Source organism: Oncorhynchus masou, chromosome 13 (genome assembly GCF_036934945.1).
Source record: "Oncorhynchus masou masou isolate Uvic2021 chromosome 13, UVic_Omas_1.1, whole genome shotgun sequence".
Taxonomy (NCBI): Eukaryota; Metazoa; Chordata; class Actinopteri; order Salmoniformes; family Salmonidae; genus Oncorhynchus; species Oncorhynchus masou.
The window spans coordinates 28,507,718-28,520,388 of record NC_088224.1 but is presented as its reverse complement, the minus strand read 5'-3'; the positions used below and the strand labels follow the sequence as shown (position 1 = coordinate 28,520,388).

The window sequence follows — 12,671 nt, the reverse complement described above, 5'->3', positions numbered from 1 at the left end:
TCTGTGATTCTACAACATTTTTTCCATTGATTCTGGGAGAAAATGTTGCAGTTTTAAAGCTAATCTCCAGCAATTATACACTGTTCGCAGTTTTACAGCTTATTTCCTGCAATTCTATGCATTTTGTCATGACTAACGCTGTGTTTCATTGCTCAAACATAACAAAATGGCCATGTGCCCTGAATGCCCGGTTTTTGTCATTTGTTTCTCCCTGACTTTCTAGCTTTTATTTCGTTGTTAGTTCTCAAATATGATATTATTAAAAAATTATATAGTGCAATATCTTTTCTGCATGCTTTCTATCTGGTTTTAGTAATTTAAATTGACACTAACAGTTTTTCCATGTTTAATCTTACCACTTAAACAGCCCGCCTAATAATTTTCTACCTCGGCAGACCCCAGTTTGAAAACTCCTCCTCTCGCTCACTTCCCAGGTGTGTATCCCCTCGACCTCTGAACTAAACACCAAACACACGGTGACTCAAAAACACACACCTAGCTGCAGAGACAGCCATACTGATCAGGGGGTCAAAACTCTCACACCATCTGCAGTGCCCTTGTGAGATCTGTGTGTGTGTGTGGTACCTGGTGTTTAGTTCAGTGTGTGGGTCTGTGTGTGTGTGTGTGTGCAACATAAGGACACACAGATTGCTCCTTCCAGGATTTCATAACATCTCAAGTTTTCCCATCTAAACTTTTAATATCTCTCTAAAGCTCTGCACAGGGACACTCCAAAGCCCTGAGGTTTGATAACTCTAAACAAGTACTTTGGAAACTTTAATATCTTCTACAGCAGCCAGGGGACCCAGCCCTCCCTTAGGTCCAGTTCCTTATTGAAGAGGGGGCCTTTATAAGGTCATGCTATAACAGAGGCGGTTATCATTAAGAGTGCAGGATATAGTCAGTAGTACATCTTCCAACACATTCATTACAACAGGGATTATTATTTGAATATGATGGGAGAGGGAGAGGGAGGGATAAAAAGTGAAAGAAATGCAGATAAGGGAGGGGAGGAGGTGGTGAAGGAGAAAGGGTAAGATAGGGAGACAGTAGAGAAAGAACTGAAAAGGAAAATGATAAGAAATTGCTTCTTGTGGCCCTCTTCCAATTATTTACCCCAAAGCTATGGGCGAAACTCATAAAGTAGCGACTCGAGAGGGATGTTTTTGTTCCGTGGGATTGGTCCAACTGTCATCTCCATCTTCAAAGACATTCGTTGACACTCTGCCAGTGCTGCCAGAATATATCATGCAAGTAAACTTTGACCCAGGGACTTTGCTGCTGATTCCATTGCCATGGTTACAGCTGCACACAGCAGGAATCAGGACAACTCACCAGTCTTTTTTTTCTGTTATTTTCCGTCGCTGTCAATGCCAGCATCAACTTCAACTGTCATCAATCAGAGTGGTGGGCAGGTCAGGCCAGACTGGCAGTTTGATGCCTAGCAAATTATCGTTAGAGATACTTGGCTGAGCAACAAAGTAAACATACATTCAGATAGAGGTGAGCTGAGGAAAATTCATATAGAACTATTCATGAACTTTTAGCTCTCTGGCTTTAGCGGAGCAAGTGGTATCTGACAGAAGCAATCAGAAAGCAGGTGGACAGAGATCACATGGACAGAGATCACATCAGAACTACTGACACTTAACGGACAGACCTCCCAGCAGAGTTGTTGTCTGTGGTGTATATCTCCTCTCAGGTAGCATCAAAGATTTTTATAACTAAACCAAGATAGACCACAGCTTGTCGTTTCCAATGGGAACAAATGAGTCAAAGTGGGTAGTACAAGCAAGGAGGTGGGCAGAGCCAAGCACGAGCTAGTGATGTCCTGTTGGCGCATTCTAGTATACATCTACATATTTCCATTAGTGAACGCCTACTCTGTGAAGTGTGCGTGTGCAATAACTCAATTCACCTTTGCACTCCTTCTAAACGGTGCAATTTTAAAAGTCCACAAAGCTTAGTCCACTCTGTCCATAAAACAGATTCTAGATTCTAGAACAGAAAACTGTATTGACATCAAATGTTTAGTCGATGAGAAAATGTGCATAATGTCGGGCAAAATCCAACTCGTTCCATCTTCTCTCACTGCCGCCAGTAGGTTTCCTCTCACTACCATATTTGGTATCTGTCCATTAAGTCTCACTACCATATTTGGTAGTGAGTGGTAATGCCAACCGGATGCTTCACATTGACACATCCGTCTCATTGTTCTATCTGTGGTAGCATCCTACTACATCTACACCCCCACAGCCACTCCAAATAAACAGATGACAGACACTAAAAGTCTCTCACCCTTCTGCTGTGTAGCTCCAAAGTGATCCTTTTAATCATATTGGCAGTGATTTCTTCTCCATCAGTCTGAGCAAATGATCCTTAACAAAACCCATAAAGAATATGAATGATTTGGACTGATGTGGAATTTCAATTAGTTAGTTCTTACAAATGTGTTTGTTGGACAAAAGTGACACTTGCCAGACTCTTGATTAGAGACACAACAAACTGTGTGCACCCAACTCCCAATATGCCCATGTCAAAATGTGTGCACTATGTAGGAAATATTGTGCTATTTGAGAGAGAGAGAGAGACCCACTCTCCAGGTGCTGTGTACCCACACCTGCCAACATTATAGCCCCTATATCCTCTAGCTCAGGGGTTTCCTAACTGTTCTTGCCCAGGGACCCCCGCCCAAAAATATATATCATCATCAGGTGAATGATAATGGCAAGGAGAAGTAATCAACATTTTAAAATGAAATTATTTGGTAGATCGTTTTTCATTATTTTGATCTCCCCACAGGTCATTGGAAGAGGAAGTGTAAACTCTAACATAGTCTATTAACTTGAAATCTGATCTTCCAGTCAGTTGTTTGTCAGAATACAGGCGTCACAGAAACAAATAACTGACCATGGCTATCTGTATCACTAAGTTGATTACAGATTCTGAGTTGTTTTTTCTTCTTGTGTTAAGTAAGCGCGTCATACCCCAAATTTTGAAACGCTTTTAAAAATCAGACAGGTAATGTTGGGCTAATTGACACACAGCCATCTGTCTAACATGGTGGCCTGGTGGTGTTCAGGGACTCAGCAACACATCAGTTAGCTAGCTACCACCTGGAGAAGCACAGCGACAGATGAACAGAGCTGAGAGAGGATCCCCCTCCTTCCTGTTACCATTGGCCCCTGCAGGTCGGGGGCGTCGAGCGGTCGGGGAATGCTGTCAGCTCCGTTTAGGGAGTGTGGTGGTGATGGGTGTCATGGCGATGGCAGGTGAACGCGGGGAGCGGTCGTGGGCGATCAGCATCAGAGACGAGGCGAGGCACCGTGATGATATGACAACAGGTCTAACTGACGACCACCTCCGTGACCGAGAGACCTCCCTGTATCTGACTAGCTGAACCACTGTCTGGCGGTCTACCTGTCTGTGAAAAGCTCAAACTCTAAAGGATACTTCTGAAAGTGAGCACACAAAGCTGACAGGTCTGCCCCTTGTAGTGCACACACACAAACACACACCGTGGCATGCACACAAACACACACTCTCTCCCTCTCTCTCTCACACTCACACACACGTTCTCTCTTTCAAACACACACACACACACAGACTCACACTCACAGTGAACGTCTCCGCCAGTCAGTGTTTTATTGCTGAATTTTACAATAAAAAGGTCCGATTCAAGTTCCCTGCTGGACAGACAGAAATAAAATAACAACATCATGTGAAAACTCGCCAATTCCTTGGCTGTTTGATCCACACACACACACACACACACACACACACACACACACACACACACACACACACACACACACACACACACACACACACACACACACACACACACACACACACACACACACACACACACACGCAGAGTGAAAGATGCTGAGATGCTTTTAGGGACTATAGAGAACAATGGTATTTAACTGGGAGGCTGGGACTTTAACATCTGTCAGGAACAACACAACTTTACTCCATCTCTCCCCTCCTCTTTGCATCTCTTCTCCTCACACTTCCTCCATTCTACCAATCAGCTCAGCTCCCTATGAGAAAATATACTTCTCTGCCAAACATCCCCACTGTCGAGACCCAGCCCCTACCGGGAACGATAAGAGGAAATCACCTTTTAGACAAAAGGAGAAATAAAATATATATTTGAGTGACTCAGAGAAGTCCTATACAAAAGGCAGCAGAGCTTTGCCAAGTCCTATGCCTATGTCCAGCTGAACTGATGGAATGTTTCAGAGGCCACCACAAAGGTCCTCAACTCTGGTGATTAAATGTCAAGCAACTTCAAATTCATGTTGAACACTCAAACCGGCTGCAAAAAGCCACAGCTGCAGTATTGCCAATAAATACAGTACCAGTCAAACGTTTGGACACACCTACTTTCTTTATTTATTTATTCCTACTATTTTCTACATTGTAGAATAATCGTGAAGACTTCAAAACTATGAAATAACACATATGGAGTCATGTAGGAACCAAAAATTGTATTAACAAATCAAAATATATTTTATATTTGAGGTTCTTCAAATAGCCACCATTTGCCTTGATGACAGCTTTGCACACTCCTGGCATTCTCTCAACCAACTTTATGAGGTAGTCACCTGGAATGGATTTCAATAAACAGGAGTGCCTTGTTAAAAGTTCATATGTGGAATTTCTTTCCTTCTTAATACGTTTGAGCCAATCAATTTTGTTGTGACAAGGTAGGGGTGGTATATAGCCCTATTTGCTGAAAGACCAAGTCCATATTATGGCAGGAACTGCTCGAATAAGCAAAAAGAAAGGACAATCCATCATTACTTTAAGACATGAATGTCAGTCAATATGGAACATTTCTTCAAGTGAAGTCGCAAAAACCATCAAGCGCTATGATGAAACTGGCTCTCATGAGGACCGCCACAAGAAAGGAAGACAAAGAGATATCTCCGCTGCAGAGGATAAGTTCATTAGAGTTAACTGCACCTCAGATTGCAGCCCAAATAAATGCTTCACAGAGTTCAAGTAACATACACATCTAAACATCAACTGTTCAGAGGAGACTGTGTGAATCAGGCCTTCATGGTCGAATTGCTGCAAAAAAAACACTACTAAAGGAAACGAATAAAAGAAGATACTTGATTGGACCAAGAAACACGAGCAATGGACATTAGACCCGTAGAAATCTGTCTTTTGGTCTGATGAGTCCAAATTTTGTGATATGTGGTTCTAACCACCGTGTCTTTGTGAGACGCAGAGTAGTTGAACAGATGATCTCTGCATGTGTGGTTCTCACTGTGAAGCATGAAGGAGTTGGTGTGATGGTGCTTTTCTGGTGGTGACACAGCATTCTGCAGTTATACACCATCAATTCTGGTTTGCGCTTAGTGGGACAATCATTTGTTTTTCATCAGGACAAAATATAAAATCTATTTGATTTATTTAACCCTTTTTTGGTCTATAAATAATTCCATTTGTGTTATTTCATAGCAGTAATACAACCCTTGAATGGGAATGGTGTACTGTATGTTGGGTCGCAACCTGAATGACGAACCTTAGAACTATAAGAAGAAATGCTAAAAGTTGTGGCAATTAAACTGTGTGTGGTCGGGTAATAGGGAAAGCTTTGGTGAGTCATTCTATCTGTCTGCTTGACTGCTTCACAGTGAGGCCGTTTCTCTCAGCGTGTGTTGACCCGTCCGTTTGAGGCGAGGAAGAGGGCGGTCCGTGTCTAAAGATGTCTTAAAGCCGCCTGTCCATTAAAGCTGTCCAATTAAAAAAAAGACTTTCTCTCTCTCTCTCTCTCTCTCTAGTCAGGTGAAGAAGAGTCAGAGCTAGACAGATGGAAATCTTCATATGGATGGAAGAAAGAGTACAGTTCAGCAAAGAAAAGCCAAAAAATACAACAAGGTAGCCCGGCTGGTCATAATATGTGATAGACCAATCCGAGAAACTTCCATCCCTTTTCTCTCTGTGTGTGTTTGTGCTCCCATGTTCTCCTTTCCAAGCTGTGTTCCCCAAGAGAGCTTTGTGAGTGTTGAACCATTTTCTGTATGATGAAAGATCTGTCCGATCTACACCACAGTATCCAGCACAGCCAACACTTCTATCCCCTCGTCCTTGGTATAACCCCAAGCCTGGCGCCCACCCACCTTCTCCCATCAGAGTGTGTTCCCATGTGGTTTCCCTTCCCACGTTCACCCTCGACACCCCTAATCACGGTGTGTTTCACACTGACTGCATGTCAGTACAGGGAGAGATTTGGAGACATAGGGGCCTGCCAGATTAAATTACCTTCTCTACTACTATAACTCCTCCAAGCAACACACACACACACACACACACACACACACACACACACACACACACACACACAAACGGGTGCTGCTATGCAGTGATCTGACAAGGAGTGCATTTACAACAGCAAAACTACTCAATCAGGTAGCACTCAGGGGGTGCACCATGCAACTATAGGAAATGAAGCTCTGCTCAATCAGGTGTAACTATAGGAAAAGCAAGCCCTGCTCAATCAGGTGTAACTATAGGGAAAACTAGCCCTGCTCAGCCTCGATAAGCTATATGAAAAGCAAGAAGCGAGGAGTAATAGACCCATGTGAGTTAGTGCAATCAGACACAGACAGTCTCAGCAGTAAGATATACATATACCATAAACAGACCACTGAGGCAGGAAGCGTCACTTTACCGTCTGTACAAAACATTAGGAACAACTTCCCTAATATTGAGTTGCACCCCATTTTGCCCTCAAAACAGCCTCAATTCGTTGGAGCATGGACTATACAAGGAGTCGAAAGCGTTCCACAGGGATGCTGGTCCATGTTGAATACAACGGTTCCCACAGTTCTGTTGAGTTGGCTGGATGTCCTTTGGGTGGTGGATCATTCTTGATACACACGGGAAACTGTTGAGCGTGTAAAACCCAGCAGCGTAGCAGTTCTTGATACACTCAAACCAGTGCGCCTGGCACCTACTACCATACCCTCTTCAATTAAATATTTTGTCTTGCCCATTCACCCTCTGAATAGTACACATACACAATACATGTCTCAATTGTCTCAAGACTTGAAAAAACTTTTTTAACCTGTCTCCTCCACTTCATCTAAACTGAATTAAGTGGATTTAACAAGTGACATCAATAAGGGATCATAGCTTTCACCTGAATTTGGTGCCAGAGGGCCTGGATGTTGCTTTGGAGGCCACTACTATGGAGGGAGTGGGAATGCATACAGCCAGTTATTTGCAGTATACTATAACAGTAACTAGTAAAGGTTCTACTTGGCTTGTCTGTAAGTGATACCCAGCAGCGCCAGAGTATTTATAACATACAACTGTCGCATGGAGAATGCTCCCACAGGGTCTGGGTTTCATATACACTATTTTAGTACATTGAGAGGCACAATTACACTGTCTAAGTACTATGTCATGTAAAGTGAATCTAGACAAGCCCCTGCCTTACAAAAAAAACCTTTCACTGCTAACACTCAGGTTAAGCTGAGCCAGGATTGTCACCAGGGGAATTTTCCCTTTAAAGAAATGTTCCTTCCGAACAAGACAACTGTATATTCTACAATGAAAACGATAAAGATAGTTCACGACCAACACATGTAAAATGGCCCCAGGTGAAATGGCAGCAGTTTTACGGGCGCCCAACCAATTGTGCTATTATGTGGGGTTTTTTTGTGTTATTTCTTATTTTGTACATAATGTTTCTGCAAATGTATCTTACTGCAAAAAACAGCTTCAGGATATCTGGACAGCGATCACTCACCTCGGATTAGACAAAGATTTTTTTCTTCAACAAGCAGGACGCACAGGACATTCTCCCGACATGGCCAACTTCTCAGTTGTTTTCAAGAGGAAGAGACGCAGGTACAGAGGACACAGAGCGGGATGCCTCCTGAGGATCCGCAGAAGGCGTGTGGGAAAGCTGCCGTTACCGTCAATATTACTCGCCAAAGTGCAATCATTGAACAAAAAATTAGACGAGGTACTATCATGAATATCCTACCAACAGGACATCAAAAACTGTAGTATCCTATGTTTCACGGAATTGTGGCTGAATGATGACATGGATATTCAGCTAGCGGGATATACGCTGCACCAGCAAGATAGAACAGCACACCCCGAGGGGGGGCGATTTGTGCATTTTTGTAAACAACAGCTGGTGCACGAGAATCTTCTGATAAATTGCAGGCCACACTAGCCTAGAGAGTTTTCAGCTATACTTTTCGTGGCTGTTTATTTACCACCACAGACAGATGCTGACACTAAGACAGCACAGCTGTATAAGGAAATAAGCAAACAGGAAACCATTCACCCAGAGGCGGCGCTCCTAGTGGCCGGAGACTTTAATGCAGGGAAACTTAAATCAGTTCTACCTAATTTCTATCAACATGTTATTGATAGATGATAGATAACATGTCAAAATGTGCAACCAGAGGGGAAAAAAATCGAAATCACCTGTACTCCACACACAGAGATGCATACAAAGTTCTCCCTCGCCCTCCATTTGGTAAATCCGACCACAACTCTATCCTCCTGATTCCTGCTTACAAGCAAAAATTAAAGCAGGAAGCATCAGCGACTTGGTCCATAAAAAAAAGTGGTCAGTAGATGAAGTGCTAAACAACAGGACTGTTTTGCAAACACAGACTGGAACATGTTCTGGGACTCTTCCGATGGCATTGAGGAGTACACCACATCAGTCAATGGCTTTATCAATACGTACATTGAGGACGTCGTGACTGTACGTACATACCTCAACCAGAAGCCATGGATTACAGGCAACATTCGCACTGAGCTAAAGGGTAGAGCTGCCACTTTCAAGGTGTGGAACTCTAACCCGGAAGCTTATAAGAAATCCTGCTATGCCCTGCGACGAACCATCAAACAGGCAAAGCATCAATTAAGGGCTAAGATTGAATGGTATTACACCATCTCCGACACTCGTCTTATGTGGCAGGGCTTGCATACTATTACAGACTACAAAGGGAAAGACAGCCATGAGCTGCCCAGTGACATGAGCCTACCAGACGAGCTAAATCACTTCTATGCTCGCCTCGAGGCAATCAACACTGAGGCATGCATGAGAGTATAAGCTGTTCCGGACGACTGTGTGATCACGCTCTCCGTAGCTGACATGAGTAAGACCTTTAAACAGATCAACATTCACAAAGCTGTGGGGCCAGACGGATTACCAGGACGTGTGATCCAGGCATGTGCTGACCAACTGGCAGGTGTCTTCACTGACATTTTCAACATGTCATTGATTGAGTCTGTAATATCAACATGTTTCAAGCAGACCACCATAGTTCCTGTGCCCAAGAACACAAAGGCAACCTGCTTAAATGACTACAGACCCGTAGCACTCACGTCCGTAGCCATGAAATGCTTTGAAAGGCTGGTAATGCCTCACATCAACACCATTATCCCAGAAACCCTAGACACACTCCAATTTGCATACCGCACAAACAGATCCACAGATGATGCAATCTCTATTGCACTCCACACTGCCCTTTCACACCTGGACAAAAGGAACACCTATGTGAGAATGCTATTCATTGACTGCAGCTCAGCGTTCAACACCCTAGTACCCTCAAAACTCATCGCTAAGCTAAGGATCCTGGGACTAAACACCTCCCTCTGCAACTGGATCCTGGACTTCCTGACAGGCCACCCCCAGGTGATGAGGGTAGGTAGAAACACATCTGCCATGCTAATCCTCAACACTTGAGCCCCCTGGGGGTGCATGCTCAGTCCCCTCCTGTACTCCCTGTTCACCAATGACTGCATGGCCAGGCACGACTCCAACACCATCATTAAGTTTGCAGACGACACAACAGTGTTAGGCCTAATCACTGATAACGACGAGACAGCCTATAGGGAGGAGGTCAGAGACCTGGCCGGGTGGTGCCAGAATAACAACCTATCCCTCAACGTAACCAAGACTAAGGAGATGATTGTGGACTACAGGAAAAGGAGGACCGAGCACGCCCCCATTCTCATCGACGGGGCTGTAGTAGAGCAGGATGAGAGCTACAAGTTCCTTGTTGTACACATCCCCAACAAAATAGAATGGTCCAAACACACCAAGACAGTCGTGATGAGGGCACAACAAAGCCTCTTCCCCCTCAGGAAACTAAAAAGATTTGGCATGGGTCCTCAGATCCTTAAAAGGTTCTACAGCTGCAACATCGAGAGCATCCTGACTGGTTGCATCACAGCCTGGTATGGCAATTGCTCGGCCTCCGACCGCAAGGCACTACAGAGGGTAGTGCGCATGGCCCAGTACATCACTATATCACAATATAATATATATTATATAATATACCCTGATGAAGACAGCTTGGCTGTCGAAATGTTGGTAATTACATTTTTGCATCAGAGCTCCTAGAGTGTGCAGCTCTCTTTTATTTTAGAGCCAGGTCTAAACCTGTTGTATTCGGTACAAGTGACAAATAAACTTTGATTTGATTTGATTTTGATTTGCTGTAAGCCTCCCAGACCTGTCTCTGCAGAATTAAAAACACACATTGTCATTGTATTAGGTATCATCACAATGAAACTGCTGTATAAAGCATTGGACGTCGTATGTAAAAAATGTTCGTGTGCGTGCGTGCGTGACAGCGTTAAATAATAGACGAGTTTGCTTTCAGCAATCAAATCATAACACACAAAGGAACGTGCGGATGTTTTAATCGAATTGACCGTTAACAGAAACAATCCCATCCCACGATGTAGTTTAATCTAAAACAACCGATAACAACATTTATATTCAAATTTAATTGATTGATCATAATATCTTAATTATATGACAATAACATTACAGAGTGCAGTTCAGAGAATTTGAGTGCGATGTTATTAAACTATTCCAACCTGAGAAATGTTATGCCATCACATTTTTACAATTCTTCACGGACCGTGCCACCGGTAACAAAACATTGTGACACTTGACCTTTCTGTGAAGAATAGACAAATTAGCTTAACTCAACAGAGCTAATTTTCCCATAGACTCAAAAAGTGACAGTCTTGAAATGAATAACAAAAGTAGTTATTGGATATCCTTGTAGGTTAATTTCAACGACTAAAACAATATACTACCTTATTGGAAGTTATCTTCAGTAATTAGACGCGACCGTCCGACCAAATTATGAGAACAGCTATGATCACCTTTCATAACATAAAACAAATAAAACGAATAATAGCACTCTAGTTTTCCACTTACTAGGTTACATGTTTATTACAGCGTAGAAACATGTGCCCAGTCAGTGCCCACAAATGCCCCGGACAGCCCAGCCAACTATCCTTTCACAGGTGCGCAGCGGTGCAGTGCGTACTCCCAATAAACAAAACACGTTATTGTCTTTACCTGTTGGCCCTTGGTCCATAGTATCAGTGTAGATCCCGACGACCAGCATCAGTAGAATCACTCCGCTATACATTTTAACGTTTTAGTCCAGCTCCCGTTATCAGACGAAATCCTTGTAGTGAGTGACTGCGACAGGACTGTTCCAAAGTTGTCCGCTCATTGATGACTGAATTCCTTGTTGAAAAGAGTCAACCCCCATGCAAAAAACACTGGCAATTTGAGCCGCTACAGCTGACGTAGGGGCAAAGAACGATAAAAGAAACCTTACTTCACTAAGCGCCGGAAATCAAGTGGTCAAATACAGGTCTACAGCGCTGCCATGCGGTAGCTTTGTATTGCAGCGACACAATCATATCCCCCCCAAAAAACATTTTCTCTACAAATTAAACACAGATTTTGTGTGAGTGGAACATCTTATATTAATTAGCGTTTTACATTGAAACCAACCATAACCATAACGATGTTCAATGCCTAATTGATATGGATATATGCAAATGCCAATACCTATGTTATACCTCAACAGAATATGCTGTACATACAGTACAGTCTTTATGTATTTTTCTTAGCAGCAGAGACAGTGTGGGAGGGAGTTGTAGGCTACTCCAGATGCCTGTGGTGGGTGGGTGAAATGCAGCAGGAGGAGAATGAGGGGAAGAGGGAGGTTTGGACACTCCATGGTCACTTACAACTTGGCACTCTGGTTGAATCAACGTAATTTCCACATCATTTCAATGAAATTACATTGAACCAATGTGGAATAGACGTTGAATTGACATCTGTGCCCAGTGGGTAACACCATCACAAGATAACAGGTCAGCAAGAGACTCACCCTCCCCTCTCTCTCTCTCTCTCTCTCTCTCCCTCTCTCTCTCTCTCTCTCTCTCTCTCTCTCTCCCTTTCTCTCTCTTTCTCTTTCTTTCTCTCTCGCCCTAGCTCTACCTCTCGTTATGCTCTGTCGCTGTACCTCTTTCACTCCCTCACTACACAGACTTCCATACTGGCCTGGAAACCAGCATGAAGAACAAAGTGCATGAGAGGAGGGAAATGATGAGGAAACAGAAGAGAGAGAGAGTGGGTAGGCTTGCAGGCATCAGAACCATGGCTCTAACCAGCCAACCAAGGCCAATGCAACAGATGGAGGCTCATAGCATCATAATGTCATCTATGACACAGGAGTGGCACGTTTCAGGTAATGTAGTAGCTATTTGAAGAGTCTCTACATCCATCGAAACATTACTTAGGCAGTTCTTTGGCTCCAAAGGTGCAGCACTCAACTAAAACGTCTGTAAAATATGCA

At 43.4% G+C, this 12,671-nt stretch overlaps 1 protein-coding gene across 1 annotated transcript in view; it reads right to left on the bottom strand.

Annotated features, from left to right (window-relative positions):
* Positions 1–11,557, bottom strand: part of LOC135552058 (receptor-type tyrosine-protein phosphatase U-like) — a 245,449-nt gene extending 233,892 nt beyond the window's left edge. The window contains exon 1 of the mRNA XM_064983432.1: positions 11,375–11,557. Within this exon, the coding sequence (XP_064839504.1) occupies positions 11,375–11,447 (73 nt within the window). The 5' untranslated portion in view covers positions 11,448–11,557. The remainder of the gene's footprint in view (positions 1–11,374) is intronic.
* Positions 11,558–12,671: the final 1,114 nt, after the last annotated feature.